Source organism: Balaenoptera acutorostrata, chromosome 4, assembly GCF_949987535.1.
Source record: "Balaenoptera acutorostrata chromosome 4, mBalAcu1.1, whole genome shotgun sequence".
Taxonomy (NCBI): domain Eukaryota; kingdom Metazoa; phylum Chordata; class Mammalia; order Artiodactyla; family Balaenopteridae; genus Balaenoptera; species Balaenoptera acutorostrata.
The window spans coordinates 10,651,571-10,670,030 of NC_080067.1; the positions used below are offsets into that span (position 1 = coordinate 10,651,571).

Below are 18,460 nucleotides of genomic sequence, written 5' to 3' on the forward strand. Positions count from 1 at the left end.
TTGTTTTTAACTTTAACACATATTTGAGAATGCATACTTATTTCAGGCGTGCCTCTAAGGCACTTTTGGGGTGATGCCTGTCTCTGTGGGTCGGTGGGCCCCTTCGTCTGGGGCCTGTGCCTGGGGCGTGGGGGGAGGGGCACGATGCCGGCCCGCGCGCACCCCCTCCGTGCCCCCCGGCCGGCGCAGTCGTGCCCCGCGAGTCCCCCCCCATGGGGGGCGGCGGCGCGGCCGCCCATTGGCTGACGCGTCTCTCCGACGAGCCCCCTCACCCTGCGCAGGAGCCACGTCCGGGCGCTCCGCTGGCCACGCCTCAGTCCGCCTGCGCCCCTCGGCCTCGCCGTGAGGCGCTGCTTCTCCTCGCTCGTCCATCTCTGCGTCCTCTGCCCAGTCAAGCCGGGCGGTGGGTACGAGCAGGCCTAACAGCAGCCCCGGTGCCTGAAGCCAGCCTCAGCTCCTTCTCGAGCCCCTCTGTGGGAACACTGGCTGCCGCCATCATGGTGAGTGGAGGAGGCCTGAGGGGTTCCTCAGGGCGGCCGGGGCGCTGAAGGGGACGGGGACGGGAGCCGAGAGCGGGGCCACACGGCTTTCCTGTACTGGGGCCCGGCCTGAGGGCGAGGGGGAGGCGGTCCAGCACGGCCTACAGGGCGCTGAGGGCTGGCGGAGGGGCGGGAGGTCTGGCTGTGGGAAGGGAGTGCCCGGGGCCCCGCCCAGCACGTGCAAGGCCCGCGGCCATCCCGGCAACGCAGCCAGGGTGTGGAGGGGCTTCCGGCCTCCGCCGGCCGGACTGGGGGGCGGGGACCTCACTCCGCCCCACCCCCATCCCACTCTAGAAGCCTCCCTTCCCAAGCTTATTCTGAGGAGACAGGCGGGGGCGGCCTCCGCGAGATGGCGTCGGGCCTGCCGAGCGCCACATAGCGCGGCCTCGGGGGCGCCTGCGTGCAGACGCGGAAGCCGGGCGGAGCCACTTCGGGAGGCGGGGCCCCACGGGTCTGGCGCGGGGCGGGGGTCGGGGTTCCTGGGGGGCCTTTGGGGGTGTGTCCAAGCCCAGAGTGGGGGCGGGGCGGGATCTGGAGAGCTCGAGCCCACGGTGCCCCTGGGGCAGCCTCGTGCCTGCGCGGTGGCGGCCGCGGGGGCCTCGGGGCGGAAGCTCACCCGACGCCATCATTTCCACACGAGGTCGGCGCTGTCCACGTCTCTGAGCGGCCGCAGCTTGGGGAAGTCTAGCAGTTTTTAATCCGGGGAACACTTTTTCCCAAGAGAAACCAGAAACCTTCAACAAAATGTCCCTAGAGTATTACATGCTCTGTTGGGTGACATTTATGTGAGTTTTGTTAAGTGCATTTAGTTGATTTCACCACCTCAAGGTACAATTCTGAGAACACTTTTGACCAACCATCAAGTCACAGGTGTATTATATATGTGTAGTTGTCGGTAGTGTAATAACTTATTTTCTGTATTTTTAGAGGTAAAGGGAGGAAATTTATATACAATTTATTAGAATGTATAAATTTTAAAGTAAAAATTTGATTGTAACTATTTGTAATAATTATGTCATGTACGTATCCATATCAATAATTAATAATTGGAGTTACTGTAATTTCCAACTTTGTCCTCTCCTCTTTTTAGAGGAAAAGGGGGGAAATGCTAATAACTTTACTGATTTTTTTTTTTCTGATACAAAACTAATACGTAAACTCATTGGAAGATAATCAGTGTAAGAAAGTAGAGGTCCATCTTAATCCCAACATTCAACCACTGTTGAAGTTTTGATGTACGTATGCCCTTCCAGGTTGTTTTCAAGCATGTATTGCATATATATAGGTACATTTTATTTTATAAAAATTTTACCGTGCTATATAATACTATTTTACAACCTGTATCCTTCACTTAGTGTAGTGGGCCTTATTCCAAACAGAAATGTAAAATAATTTTGAATATATACTTAGTTATTTTACCAAAAATTATGTATTTCTATATTACCATTACTTAATTTTACCAAATTCCCTTATAATGAGTAATTTGTTTACATTAAAACAATACCATAATGAGTATGTTTGTGCAAATGTTTTGGCATGCTTATTCTGTTAATAACTTGAAATAAATTGCCAGGAGTGGAATAACTGGGTGAAAAGGTTACGCTCATTTTGTAACAATTTTGAATTATGATACATTTTTCTTAGTAACTCTTGATAAAGCACATACCACTATATATTCCCACTGATGGTGTGTAGTGTGACCCCTTCTCCACACACTTTCCAATGAAAGGTATTGTACTTTTTAAAGTTGCCAGTCTAATAACTGGAAAATATTTCACTGTGTTGATGTACTTTTTCTTTTGTTTATCATTAGTGAAGTTAAAGTTTGTCATTAGCTTTTTGCATTTCTTTTTTTTTTTAATTCTTAATCTACCTTTCTATTTGCATATTTATCTTTTGTTGATTTATAACAACTATTTTAGTACATTAGTTATATATAGGAAAAAATTTATAGGGGTGATAAGGAGAGACCCTTATTTCTAATTTTAATGTAAATTACTATCATGTTTCACTTTAAGCTTGATGATAGCCTAGATTTAGATCAATAGAAAATAAGATGTTTTTATTTTACTTGGGTTTTTTAAAAATTAAGAAATGGATGCTGTATTTTATCAGATGCTTTTGCAGTGATGAATTGCAGTAACACATTTCCTAGGAATGAACCATCCTTGAATTTACAATGTAAACTGTTCTTAATTGTATATTTTTTGGTATACTGCTAGAATGTAGCATCTCAGTGTTGGGGGCAGGGGTGGACCATCTTAACCAGATTTTGTTATTTAGATGGTGTTAGTTTTATAAAATGCATTGAGAAATATTCTTCTTTTCTCTGAAAATTTTTTTAAAACATTTGAATTTTCCTTCTCTTCCACTCTCTCTCCTGTCTACCGTTGTTTCTGTCTAGGTGCGCCCCCTCTTAACCACCCCGTTTGCCCTCCACACACAAATTACCTGTTTCTTTACAGTTTGAGAAAACTCCCAGTGAAACTGACCCAGGAATTGAGTGCTCTTTGTTTTCTTAAGATTGTCTTTAAAAGTTTACATTTTTCTGGAAAGTTAGTCATATTATCAAGATTTCCAAACTTATTCCTACAGAGCATTCTAATCTGTACTCATATCCCAATTTTTCAGGACTAATGTGTATTTTTGTATTCTTGCCTTTTTCTTGCTTAGCTTTCCCAGGATTGTTTGTTGTTTGGATTCCCCTTGCCCCCCCCAGAGTCCATTCTTTGATTTACTTAAAGGGTTTTATTCTGATTTTCATTTACTATTTCCTTAATAGAATTTCCTTTTCTCTTTAATAACTACTTCCTTCTGTGGATAGGACACTGATGACTGCAAATTATTTCAGTTTGCTTGCATGTAGACGTAATAGTTGAATAAAATGTCAAAGAGCTGACATCCCAGAAGCTTTAGTAATGATAAAGGTTTTTTTCCAGCTTTTAGTTATCTTTGTCATTTGGTCATCCAAATATAAAAGGGAATATATTACTGAATAGCAGTGATGAGAATTTTGTATATGATGCCCTCCAAGTTCACCCCTACTTAATATTCCAGAATTACTCATTTCAGACCCATCAACTCTACTTGAAGGTGTAATTAAGAAAAATAATTACTTCTTTCATTCAGTTTATTTTCTACATGCTGTTGGTAGGTAAGATGAATTTCTTCACCAAACTTTTTGCTTTAGCCTAAGAGTTCATTTGTGAAGTATTTTTGGCAATAGTTTAAAAGTAACCAAAGGTTGTGTATGGTTCTGGATTTGTATATATAAGTTATAACTGTATGTAAATACACATACAGGCGAAGTTTTAAAATCCCTGTTGTTCAGGCGTCTTAAAATGGAGTACTTTCCTTACTTTAGCTTTGAGCACCATCTGCTGGCTCAGGACTAGGATGGACATAACGATGCCTTCCTTAAGACATTATGATACTAGTGAAATGATTTGATCAATTTTATACTTAATACCTCAATTAAGCAGACAGTCAATTTGTACAACCCAGCCCGAAACCAAACTTTCTATAATATCTAATGGCTTTTTTCTGTTTCGCAAATTACTGTTTAGTTGTCTCAAATCTCCATTTTACTTTTGTAAATAGGATATAAGAATTAGAACTTCTCTCTTCAGTTCTGGCAACACTATCACAGGTTTCTCAACTGTGACACTACGCAAATTTGGGGCCAGATAATTCTTTGTTGTGGGAGGCTCTCCTTTGCATTATAGGATGCTTATTGTATCTGTGGCCTCTGCCAACCAGATACCAGGTACACCCCTCAGTTTTGACAACCCAAAATGCCCCTGGGCCACAAAATCTTCCCTGGTTGAAAATCAATATATTATCATAACTCTTTATAATTTGGCACAGTTTTCTGGCCTAACGTTATACCTCTAATTTAAAATACATTTATCCATTGTGGTTCACAGACAGCTAATACTATAAATAGTTTGTCAAATAAAAAGGTATCCAAAGTTCATCCACAAACGAAGGGGAAATTGAGAAGGAGAAAAAGTCTTATAAGAATTTCAGAACTGCTATTTTTGTTTTATTCCTGTTTTGGGTTTTTGAATGTGAGCTAATTGAAAGAGATTGGTGAATTGTCTGTCACGAAGGGAAATCTAGTCAAATTTCTCGATAGTTCAAGGTATGTGACTTACGTAATATAGTCCCATTTAGAAAAAAAATAAAATTATAAAACATTTAAAAATGGAAAAGCTTTAGAAGTGGTTTTTACTTTCTCTGATTTTATTGTCTTGGAATATCACTGTACCATAGTTAAAAGAAAGAATCAGGAACTATTCAAACAGAAACACTGAATAGCAAGTATGAACACAAATTAATAGAGAAAAGCCCAAATACTCAAATTTGGTAATTTAACAATTTTGATTTCATAGCTAATTAGTACAGCAGTTTATAGAATCTTAAATTTATCAGTAATTTCTAACACCTAACAAAGTAGGAACTCTACCTGCTTTTCATTATTGTAATTAATTTCTGTAAAAATTATTTTGCTTATCTTTTTAAAAATATGTATCAGTTGGTTTCTTTTGTCCTTGTTTTTGTTTTCCTTCATAAGCTGAAGTATAATATCTATATCTGTCTCCTGCAGCCTTTTGTATTTGCTACTTATAATCAGTAGGCACTTCATAAATGAATTTCCAATGAGCAAATGTGCCATAAAGTAGTTTCCTGAGGTTCCAACTCAAATTCGTTGTTAATTAATAGAGCATCTACAAAATAAGTACATAAATCGTAAAACCAGGAAAGAAACCTTTCTTTAACCTATTGAAAATAAATTCAGATACCAGGATGCTAACTTGTATTGGCATACCACTTTATAGTTTACAAAATGAATTTACAGATGTTATCTCACTTCATTCTCAAAGCAGTTTTCCAAGAGATAAACAACTGCTAAGTAAGTGATTTATAACTTAGTAAGGGACACGAATGTCTGACTAAACCAATTTTTAGATCTCCTGGCTAAATCAGTTTTTGTTTCCGAAATACGTATTACCAGTAAATTCTGATTCAGAAAAATCTACATTAATCTTAGTGTGGGAAGCCTAAAAGACAGAGTTCTGACCAGAATTCAGAAAAATAATAAGTTTCTTGTGTGGGTCTCTGAAAATAAAGATGATATCATTTGTATTTTTCAGCTCATTGTGAAAATTAGAATTATCAGTAGGCCTTACTTGGTATTATTCAAGAAGAAAACATTATTTTAAAGATGCTATGAACACCCTACCATTAGGGAAAAGGATTTATAAACCCTTTTTTTAAAAGCAGGAGCTATGATATGTGAGCAAAGGATGTTTTCATGATCCATTTCCAAAGTAAAGCAGGCATACTAACACAAGGAGTGTTACAATTATAAAGTCTGTGTTAGTTTTGGTGAAGAGGAAGATGAGTGAGGCAAAATAAATTGGTTTAAAACCTTCTTGTTTCCGTTTTGATGCAACTTATAAAAAAAAATTGGTTATCCTTACCATACTTTTGAATAAGGTACTCAGAAAAGTGAGAATTTGCTTATTGACGTACAACAGGATGATTTTAGTAACTTTACTTTTTACAAAGCTGAACTTTCTAATTACTTAACCAGTTCACGTAGTATTTCACAAACTCAATATAAAATCAGTATTCTGCCACAGCACTGTACCAGGGATAGTGGTGAGTGACACTGGGTTTGAGAAAGTACTATATACCCTTCTGTTAAAATTTCATGCTGGTCTACTCTGATTACCCTAGACCTTGAGCCTGAACTAAGCTATATTGATGACTAATTTACAATGAAAGTAATTTATATGAAAATATTTTGTATTTTAAAAACATAAATTATATTTCATATCATCTGTGATTTTAGCCTGTATATCTAGTGGTGATATCTGCTTTCCAAATTACAGTCTGCTGCAGATCCTGACACTCCAAACTCAACCACCTCCAGAGAGGCCAGCACCCAGTCTTCATCAGCTGCCACCAGCCAAGGCTATGTTTTACCAGAAGGCAGAATCATGCCAAACACTATTTTCGTTGGTGGAATTGATGTTAGGGTATTGTATTCATGTTTCATTTATTTTTAAAAGTATTCTGTGAATAGTGGGATTTGGGCCCTGTTGTAAACATAAGGCTTTTTTTGGGGATTGTTTTTATGTTTAACCTATAGGGACTAAAAATATCTTTGACAAAGAACTACAGGTAATTTGGGGATACATGGAGGAGATACTTCCACATCATCAAATCTTCTTTATAGTATAATTGAAAATTTTGAATGTTGAATTTTTAATCTTGAAGTCAAATTCTTCTTCATAGATGGATGAAACCGAAATTAGAAGCTTCTTTGCTAGATACGGTTCAGTGAAAGAAGTGAAGATAATCACGGATCGAACTGGTGTGTCCAAAGGGTAAGTGAAACATATGTTTAATATAAATTATAATAAATATCTGAACTATAGCATCTATAGAGTTTCAGAAAAGAAAAATTCAAATCTGGTATTCTAACATTTGTATAAATGTAATTTGTTGCTTTGTAATTTTTTTCATGTAGAGAATAAAAGTTTGCTGCCAGTTGTTTTATTTAATCATTTGCCTAGTGTTTGTATTTAAATGTTTCCCATCTTCATTTGTTTCACTTAAGTGGATTAATCAGTTTTATTGAAGAATTGTTTTCTTCACACATTTCACAGTATCTTAAATTTTGACCATCTTGCCATAGATAGTAAGTTAAATTCAGGTTCATAGGTATGAATTTTTTGTTAATCTTTGTGCGTTCTGATACAGGTGACGGTAGGAAAATAAAACAGTATTTATAGAGGATCTATCATGTACATCTTACAGTTATTTATCTCAGTATATTCTTCATCCTTTATCATTATTACTTCTGTCAATTATTTCATGGAATACTGAAGTTTCAAACCACGTACTGTTACGGTAGTGATTTTATACATTTATCTGCCTTTCTAGCTATGGATTTGTTTCATTTTATAATGACGTGGATGTGCAGAAGATAGTAGAAGTAAGTAATCTTCTTTTGGGAAAAAAATCTCTTAATTACCTTATGGATGCAGTGTTCAGTATTGTTTGAGTCCTGAATATTTACTCAGTCTTGTATAATGTATAGAAATAAATGTATTTTCTGTTTGAAATCCAGACTTAGAATAATCTTACATAACTTGTCAGAACCTGTTTATTTTTGATTGGGCATCCAGCCTCATGATCCAGAGACAGGAAAGATTAGAGATAGAGAGTAAAAGTTTTTGATCAAATTCCACACCACCTCTCAACATTTGATTAGAGTAGTGAAGGTAAGTAAGGTAACTTCAGGCTGATACATTTTGATTTGGTATGTTCTTAGCAATGATCTTCTCCGATAGTAGTAATTTTAGAGAACTTGGGTGTTTACCAAAGTCTTGGAAGTAAAGATTTAGACATTGATTCTAGTTTTGTTACTGTCTTATTTTCAGTCACAGATAAATTTACATGGTAAAAGGCTGAAACTGGGCCCTGCAATCAGGAAGCAAACTTTATGTGAGTAAAGAAAGGAATTGTTCTTGTTGACACGTGTAGCTTTTCAGAGAACTAAAAATAAGTTTTGTTTTCTTTTTGTTCTTTAAAAAGGTGCTTATCATGTGCAGCCACGTCCTTTCGTTTTTAATCCTCCTCCTCCACCACAGTTCCAGAGTGTCTGGAGTAATCCAAACATGGAAGCTTACATGCACCCTCCAACCATGATGAATCCTCTAACTCAGTATGTTCAGGTAAGAATTACCTACATTCCTGGTTTTTTTGTGTATTCTATTAGAAATCTTATACAATAAGATGGGGGCACCTTAAAAATTAAGCCAGTCTCACTTCTTACCCTCTGTGGAATTACGTCAACAATTTCCATAATAAGTGACGATATTATTCCTGTTTGAATATTTTTGAGTGATGGGACATCTGTTACTCCTGTTAGAAATCTGTCATTCTTAGTGTTACTTCTCATACTAAGCTAAAATCTGCTTCTATATATAGTTTGTAAGCCTTTATCTTAGAACTGACGGCTGTAGCCACATAGAATGTATCTTTTTTTTTTTTTTCCCAAATAACTCCTAGAATATTTGAAGGCAGCTTTCCTCATGTGTTTGCCTGGTTTGTTCTTTTCTAGGGTCAGCTATTCTTTATTTGCAATGATTTCCAGATGCTTCCTCATATAGATTGTTGATTTCTGGATGTATTATGGTTCTAGAATGGATAAATTTCTGATGACTTAACTATATTTGTAAACTCTGTGAGTTTCTGGCATATAATTTGTCTTGTCTTGGTTACTTTAATATTTGAAGTGGGATTTGGAATACTTATCTCCCATTGATAATATTTATTTTCTTAGTTCAGTTTACTTTCTTCAGTTTAAAAGACATTTTATTTTTAGGAAAAGAAAGAAACAAAATAATAGTGAAATAGTTCTGCAGTGTCTCTCATTTGTTTACATTTTCCATCTACCTGAAGTGTAGGAAATATCTTTTTTTACTTTTCTTACATAAAACACAGAAGAAAAGCCGTACTTGTTCCTAACATTTACCATGAGGTGTTATTACCTATTCTGGTATATTTATGTATGCTACTACCTAGATATTTTCAATCAGTAAATACCTTTTGAAAGATATAAAACATTGTATTGTCTCTTTTCTAGTTTGGGGTAATATACTGCCCTTAACTTTTAGAAGTGAAATACAGAAAGAGCCAGAAAGTCTGTAGGAGGATTCCACGTTACCCCGAAATACTGTCAAAGGAATACAAAACTGCTTAAAAGTATTTTTACAAAAGAAAGAGAACACATGTATTAATATAACTCTAACATGGAAATCTGTTCTAATAGAGCCTTATCATCATGTAAGAAAGAACTTCTGGGTGGGAATAAATATACAGATAAGATAAACTTAGGCTGGCAAAATCAGTCACTTACCTTATTTATGTCTTCCTTCTCCCAGCCCAAAAGACTAACATTTGACAGAGAATACTTATTTCTTCATGAAGCCAGTCACTCAAATAGAATCTTGCATTGTATATGAAAAAGCTAAGATTTCCTTATTTTCATATTTTAGTTACATTGGGAATAATATTCCTTCTTTCTGATTTTTAAAAATATATCTCGTTCATTCATTCATTCTGTAAAATTTGTTTTCAGGCTTATCCTCCTTATCCAAGTTCACCAGTTCAGGTTATCACTGGATATCAACTGCCTGTTTATAATTATCAGGTAATTTAAGAGGGATCAAAATGATTTACATTGGAATATTATTGAGGCCTTTATGTAAATTTCCCTAATAGTTTGTCGTTTAAAGTAGTTTAGTGTGCTTAAAATTTAAGAAAAAACTTGGAATTAGTCTAGGATTAGGGCTTCTCTGTTACTTAGAAATAAGGGAATGAGCTTAGCAAGAAGCTTTTGACAGGAATGAGTTTAGGAAGAAGCTTTTTCTTGTACTGTCTTACAAGATTTGGTGTCCCCTTCTATATTTCAGCATGTATTCTTTATCTTTTCTGTCAAATAGCTGAAACATCCAGGCTGACTTTTATGAGTTTTTCTAATGGCATAGGTTGAAATAAAATGACTACTCAGTTCTTAGAGCATTGAATTCCAATTGTTTGATAGTGTTTATTTCAGCTGGTTGCTACAAGATAGTAGTTCTCTGAATTTCTGTCCATGGATATGACCATATCTGTGATAATATATTCACAGAACTGTATGTTTGAGTTTTCCTGTAGACCAACTCCAGAAAATTGAGAAAAAGATGGAGTTTATATATGAAAGTAACAATAAAATCCTTAGGTATCAGAAACAGGAAGTACTTTTATTCTTCCATTTTGTTTCTTTTATTATAACAAGGTCAAGGAGCCAGCATGACAGATACCTCAACATTGTCTATCTCATATCTCTGTGAAAATGTGAAGGTATATTTAAATAATTATTTCCTATTTTTTCCTAAGATGCCACCGCAGTGGCCTGTTGGGGAACAAAGGAGTTATGTTATTCCTCCGGTAAGGTGAATTAGCGAAACATGTACTTCCTATTTTAAAGTATTTTATTGTTTAACTATTATATATTTTAAAGTATTTTACTGTTCAGCTATTATATATTTCTTGACCTTTTGCCATATCAAATATGCCTAGAAATATTTTAAATGCTCTTTTACATTATGTGTTATTTCTTGTCAACCCAAGTATATACTCCCGTGGGAGAAACTGTGCTTTTTGTTTCTCAGGTTGTTGTGTGTGTACTTAAGCAATGGCTGCCCTGCATACAACAAGTGCTCAGTTACTTGTTGATAGAATATGTAACCAAGAAAGGTAGTATTAATAACTATGCTAATTCTAACTCCAGGGATTTAGAATTAGTATTGAATCTGCCTCTAGTTTTCTAGCCATAAAAAATGTGATGAAGAGAAGCAAAAATGTTTTGCTGTCAATACTGTTATATGTTATATAAGAAAAGGAAAAAAACAAGAGAGGGTGCTACCTCTAAAACACCTGAGCCTTTGTTATCTTCTGTCTTTCATCAGGATTGGATAGTTGAAGGATATAGTATGAGCTGAAATTCTCAGGCACTAGGAAATTCCCTTCTCATTCCCTTACTATATGTTGGAGTTTCTTTTTCTTAGGGAAATTCTAATTCTGATTGTGTTGACATTTCAAAATAAAAAATTGCCTTATTGCATTTCAACTCTACAGTTTGAAATAGTTTCTGAAATAATTTAATTGAACTTCACAATCCACATTTAGACTTTCAGTGTCAGCTCACCATTTTGAAGAATAGATTGTTTAGAAATGTATGTAATGTACATCTCTTTAATTACACTTTTATCATTTTAAATGTAGGCGTATACAGCTGTTAACTACCACTATAATGAAGTTGATCCAGGAGTTGAAGTGTTGCCAAGTGAACGCTCAGTTCTTGAAGCTACTGCATCCTCTGGAAATGGCCCACAAAAGGCAAACATCTAATTTTGCTTATTAATATTTATATTTTTATATTTATTTTTTCAAGTTTTAATGGCCATTTGAGAAGCAAGCATCTTTGCCCTAATTTAAATACATAACAAAGATTGAGTCATTGGCTAATAACTTTGCAGTTTACGTAAAAGTTAATGAAATTTTAGGCATCCCCAAACTTTCAGTGTGTATATATAGTTGTTGATTCAGTAGTCCTTCCCTCTGTTCTGTTTTCATTGGGGTTTTTTTGTTGTTGTTCTTTAACCGTAGTTTAATAAATATTAACGTGATTTGGCAGAGTGCAATGGGTTGGTTTCCTCAAGAATCCTACTCTTCAAAAGAGGGATTAGTATGAATTATATCTACTTTGTTTTTTGCCAATTTATTTAGCTAAATAGTAATATACAGTTTTTTATGGTATTCTCTCCATAACATTGTATATGGTAGCAGCTCTCAAGAGTGGTGGAGCTGCTAGTAATTGAAATACTAAAACAGGCAGAGTTGTTTCTTTTTTATCATTAGAGCAGATCCCTATAATAACAGTGCCCTCACTCTTGAATTCTGTGTTTTCTTGTAAGGGTGAGAATATGGAAGTAATTGATGTGATTGGAATGTGCATAACATTGGATGATTCCCATTGGAGTATGTGTACTTTGTTCATGTGTTTCTCAGTGGAAAAATGTTGAGAACTACTGAACTGTGGGGTGAAAAAATTCCCAGATTTGTTACACAACTTAAAATTTGAAAAAATATCAAAGTAACTTACAGTATAATTATATTACCAAAGTTTAACCTAAATGTTTCTTGAAATGTTGAAGTCCACTGTTTTTTATCTAACAGGAAAAATTAAAGAGGCTTAAGCAAATATCTGAGGGCTTGACTAATTGAGCTTTTTAAATCAGTACTCTATCACTAAGTTTCTGAAATAATTCTTAAATTTGGTACAGAAGTTACACACTAAGTGACACGTGGCACGTATTACAAAATTACCTGAGAATTGTTTAGAAATAAGTGTATGTATTCATTAAACTTTTTCAAAAAGCTTGTTACCAGTGAGTAAAAGGAGGAATAGTCTTTACCGAAAACTTCTGTGTTTCAGAAATCTGTGGACCGAAGCATACAGACAGTGGTATCTTGTCTATTTAATCCAGAGAACAGATTGAGAAACTCCTTTGTTACTCAAGATGACTACTTCAAGGTATGAAAGGAATAGTATACAGGATAAAAAGCACACTTGTCAGCCATAAAGTATCTTTTTTCTGTGGTATATATATTTTGATACTACATAGAGCATATATCAGTAATTGAACTGTTAGTTTCTGACTGTAACCTGGTAAATCTCTGTGAGTGAGTTTTAAGTGGCAGTGTATTCTAGCTGCTCAAATCTTGATACAGTGTAGTTTGCCCTTAGGGAAGATATCTTTAGCAGAAGCCTGTACTGTAATTGATAGGGTTCATGAGAGTTGAATGAGAATATTGGCTTGACCAAATAGGAGAAGAGAAAATTTTAGAAACAGAAAGCAAAACTTGAGAGTATGTAGATATTGGACTAAAGAGAAGAAAAGAAATCAATCACTTAGATGATGCTTGAACAGTGTTTTGGGGGGAGAAAAGAGGTAAAATGAAGTAGTAAAAAGAGCTGAGTAGAAAGAAATGGAAGTTGATTCAGAGTTGGTGAAGTGGAGAAGAATATGGGTGTTTGAATTTAAGAAAGTTCTGGTTTCTGATCCTGGTTCTATCACCTTGGACAAATCACTTTAAATCTTATTAAGGCTCCAGTTTTTATGAGTCTGAAATGAGTCTCTAAGATCCCTTTAAGTTCTGAGTCTCTGAATATGGAAAGGAACCAGTCGCTTCAATGAAGGAAGAATATTGTGCTTATTAGTAAAGGGAAGGTTTTTGTTGTTTTTTGTAACAGGTTTATTGAGACAACGATTTTCATACCCTACAGTTCACCCATTTAAAGTGTGCAATTCAGTACTTTTTAGAGTATTAACAGTTGCACAACCATAACGACAATCAATTTTAGAATATTTTAATCACCCCCAAAATAAACCCCCTACCCATTAGCAGTCACTCCCTATTCCCCCATACTCTCTAGCCTTAGGCAACCACTAACCTCCTTTCTGTAAGGATTTGCCTGTTCTGGATATTTCATATAAATAGTATAATATGTGACCTTTTGTGACTGACTTTCACTTAGCGAAATGTTTTCAAGGTTCATCAATGTTACAGCATGTATCAGGACTTCATTTCTTTTTATTTATGGATCTGCCACTTTGCGTTTATCCATTCATCACTTATTTGATAGACATTTGGGTTGTTTCCACTTTTGGGCTCTGATGAGTAACACTATGAACATTCGTGTACAAGTTATTGTGTGGACATACGTTTTTATTTCTCTTGGGTATATACCTAAGAATGGAATTGCTGAGTCATATAGTAACTATGTTTAACTTTCCAAGGAGCTGCCAGAATTTTTCCAAAATGCACCATTTTGGAACCATTTGTAAGCCATTGCTTTGTATCTTAAAACAGGGAAAGGAGAATAGCTTTTTCCATCTATGAATGGAAATAGGATAAAGCTTGAAGTGTTGTTAAAAGGAATACTTAGGAGTTCCTTTAATGCAGAAGACTAGAGCTGTAGCAGAGTTAAGTTCTTAACCCCCTTCTCATTGGGGAGTAAACCCATTCATTTAAAGTTGATCTTTGTTCTCTTGTTTCATTCTGCATAGACAGGACAATTTAAAAGGAAAGAACTGGGAGCTGTAGGACAGCTTACTTTTGCCCAAGGTTCTGCAGGTTAAATAGGTAGTACTAAAGGATTTGTTTGCAAAGCAGAAAATCTTTAACCAGCAAGTCTTTAAACTTGAATTTTTACCTGGTATTAAAAGTTTCCCTTTGAACCTTCCAAAATTTTCTGCTCCTCTGAGCTAAGAGTTAGAAGTTGTGTAGCATATCTAGACTTATTTTGATTAGCTAAATGTTGTTGTTGTTTTAATTGAATTAGAATGCACTGAGGCAGGATGTACACTGTTTCCATGATAAATTCCAGCTCCTTCATAATCTTTCATATCCTGCCTGATCTCTGAAGATACTTGAGTTTGTGACCACTTTTCTGGGCTTTAACCTAAATAGGATATTACCCTGTTAACAGATTACATAATTTCCAGAAGTCACCCTTCTTTATGTGACAATGGAATTTAATCCCTAGGAACAGGGCACAGTTAAGCTAAGCTAAAAGTGCAGAGAAGAAATACTATTATTATGTTATTGCTGGTTTACTCGGCTCCATTCCTCTTTGTAAGGCTTCATTTCTTCTATCTGCACATCTGAAAGCAACATAAAGTGAAAGGAAATTTTTGCATATATTTTTATTTTTATATTCATTTCCTAAAAAATTATATATTTTCATTATAGGTTAAGGATATGCTTTTAAATATGCCAAAACTTCTCTTTTTTAACCTAAAAGCATGGGGTTTCAGATTGAAGTGGATTACTCTTCTCAAGCCATGATTTCTGTCAGATGTATTTTAATAAAAATAGGACTTTTAAAAATCTCATGTGCTTTCTTTTCATTAGCTGTCTTTTTGGGACATCACTGCCAAATCATGAGTTAATCTACATAAAAGGGTATTGATTCTAAGTCCTCTTTTTCTGAGTTACTGATATTTCTTTTTTAACTAAATTGTTGAATAAAACTGGTCATTGGTACATTGATTATCACAAAGTTCAGGAATGCTTCCCCAAAAGGATCACTTTTCTTTCATTATTTATAGCTTTTAAACCCAAAATAAATGCTTTAAGTACAATATTTTTCAACTCTCTTAGGTCATAATCGTAATAGGAATTTTCAGTGAAGTAAAATGGACTATTTCTGTCTTTTCTAGGATAAACGAGTTCATCACTTCAGAAGAAGTCGGGCAGTGCTTAAGTCTGTTTGATCCTCTGCTAACTTTCTAGTCTCACAGGAAGTTGGAGGTTTTGAATAGTAAGAAGAGACTGAAAGTTTTTCCACTATTTAGAGATTTAATTTTGAATTTTGATAAATCACACTTAGACTTTCTATACAAGTTATATTAGATTGCCTAGTTTTATTTTACATTAGAACTGTTTTTCATTAGACATTTACTTAGAAACTGGTTCTGTGTTGAATATATGGTTAAAAGTAAAAATAAATTGAGACTGAAAGGAGGAACTTTAAGATTTATCTGTAAGGATTTTTTTAAATTGACATTTTAAGAGTTTAAAAGCAAATGCTGATTTTCAGAAAAATTGTTTTAGAAAACCTATTTTGAAAGGTCAGAATTTTGATTGTTTAAATACAAGCACTTCACTTCTCCAACAAGTACCTATGAACAGTACAATATCTACAATATTGTGCTTTTATGATTTGTCTAGAAATTTACCACAAAAGCAGAGTTTTTAAAACTGCATTTTTAATCAGTGGAACTCAGTATATAGTTGGCTTTACTGAAGTTTTCCTTATCTAAACCCAGTAAAACAGATTCTAAACAAATAGTCCAATCAGTGGGTCTTACATTTATTAGTTCAAAATATTTAATCTTATCTAGAATCCACACATAGAGATATCCGATTGGGATGGTAACTAGGATAACTAAAATTCTGGGCCTAATTTTTTTTTTAAAGAATCCAAAACAAACTAAACTTTACTAGGTACATAAGCTTCTCAGTGAGTTACCATTCTCCTTATTTTCTTTTACTTTATTTTCCTTGAAATGATAAATTCAATGGCTGTATCTTAAATTGTGCAAAATATTGGTATTGAAGAAGGCTGAAACTTTTTTTATGTCACTTAAAAGGTAATCAGAGTATCTGAAAGGAATTGTTTTTATAAAAAACATTAAAATATTAGTTATTTGTTAAAGAACAGGTCGATTTTTATTTTTGTTTTTTAGCCTATTATATTCCCTTTTTTAAAGTAAAATACGTCCAGTAGAATCGAAGTAGGTTTGGCGTTTCTAAACCACAAAAGTTGTTGAGTAATACGCATAGCCCAAAAATATACTAGCGTTAAGTGTTAACAATCCATTTTTAGATTAGCTAGGCTCCTGGTTAGACATTGTAAATTGTGACAAACAACGAGAGATCCAGAGCCCCTTTGCTCTACCCACAGTCTTGCTTTTCCAGTCTGTAGCACCATTCTTCCAGGAGGTTTGCTCTTAGAATAGGTGATGTAAAGAAGAGAAGTAGCAGTATAAGCAGTATGTGGGCTAATAAGCCTTGGAAAGGTAGCAATGGGGTAATACCTTTCTAAGGGAAACACTTGTATCAGCATCATTTGACCTGCCATGGACATGAGTTTAAAGTGGCTTCCTGGCTTTTCTTTCATTGGCCTGCCCCTTCACTAAAACATGGAAACTCCATTTATCCTTATCCTAATGAAGCTTCCATGGGCCATATCATCAGTGCCCACTGTTTTATAATCCCTAATAATTTTCATTCTGAATCTGAAGGGAGGAGTCTTTTAACTTGAGGATCCCCAAGAGAGCTTTCTTAGGCCTCAGAACTTGAAAGTGCCCTGAAATTTGTTCTTTTTAAAATTCTTTGTACTTTTTTGTGTGTGTGCTATAACATCCTTACATGTATTATTCTGTGATTAAATCTCCAGGTTACTGTAAATGATACCTAAATTCTAAAGAGCCAATTCTGATTATCCCAATATGACCTTAAGAAAAGTAAGGAAATAAACTTTTTGTCTGCTGTTTTGTTGGACTGAAGTATTTAAAAGAGTAAGGTAGAAAGAAGAGTCAAAATCCTGAACCTTTCAAAATGGAAAATTAATTTTAAACTTAAAAGTGTGTTCCTATTATAACCTGTGCTGATACTGTCTTTGCATAAATGAATAAATAGAAATAAAACTTTTTTTCAAAAGCATTTTAACCTACTTACTCATGTCATATTATCTAAAAAAATGGTGGGGATTTGGGTGGGTAGTATGTGACAAGATTTAGATCCTTGAAATTCAGGAGTGTAAATATTGTTCAGTTTCTTAATCTGGGCGAGTTTGTTTATAAAAGCACATTTTGGTACATTGTATTTTTGCTCCTCTCTCTTATGAAATTAAGAGAGATTTTCATGAGAAAATAATTTCTCTTAGTTGAGTTGGAGATGGTTAACAGAGGGTTCCAATGCAGTGCATCAGCAGAGCAGTGCCTAGTAGGAATGCTGGAGAGTCATGTATATGACTGCAGTCCCATGGCCAAGGTCCCTCTCTGTAAACAACTTGGACTTTATAAACACTTTGTCTGTTGCACACTTTTGGTCTAATCTCTGTGACACTATTATTTTGGGGAATTGTGGTTGTTGATAATAGAGCTTAGATTTTTCATACTGCATGTACTTCATTAAAAAGAGTGCCTTCTGAATCACCAAAGATTAAATTTTGATGTTTAAAGTATAATTTGCTGACGATTAGTAGTACTTAAATGTCTGTGTATACTCATACATATATACTAACCATTATCCAGATTATTTGATTAGTTCTGATCAAGCTAAATTACAGTTTATAACATTTTGAGACCCTAAAAGTAGACTATATATTTTAAAACAGTGGCTTTAAATCTACTTGATAATTTAAGCATATTTGCAGTTGAGGATTACCACAAAATTCTCAACACAAAGCCAAGTCTTGGGATTGAAAAAAATTTCATAGAACACCTTTTTGTAAAAAGTTGCAAGTTATGGCAAAATCAAGCAACTCCAAAAAGTTTGGTCACCTCTGTAAGAAGTTTATTCTGCATGCTTTCTTTTCTTTTCCTAGTAAGAGCATGTTATCTTTGTAATTGTTCAAAATAACTATTCAATATTGATTAGCACCCTTAAATTGCCAGGAAGTCATTGAGTTTCAAAAATAAATACTCCACTGCAGTTCCCTGTTAGTTTATAAAGCCCTGTACCTACTTCTCTAAAATTCTCTTGGTTGTCTTTAAAGGTAA

At 35.2% G+C, this 18,460-nt stretch overlaps 1 protein-coding gene across 1 annotated transcript; it reads left to right on the forward strand.

Annotated features, from left to right (window-relative positions):
• Positions 1-212: 212 nt before the first annotated feature.
• DAZL (deleted in azoospermia like) lies at positions 213-17,389 on the forward strand. The gene is made up of 11 exons (XM_007167016.2): positions 213-500; positions 6,440-6,586; positions 6,846-6,937; positions 7,497-7,548; positions 7,997-8,060; positions 8,151-8,290; positions 9,700-9,771; positions 10,500-10,550; positions 11,388-11,501; positions 12,601-12,699; positions 15,392-17,389. The coding sequence occupies exons 1-11, from the start codon at positions 213-215 to the stop codon at positions 15,443-15,445; spliced, it is 1,173 nt and encodes a 390-aa protein (XP_007167078.2). The 3' UTR covers positions 15,446-17,389.
• The last annotated feature ends 1,071 nt before the right edge of the window (positions 17,390-18,460 follow it).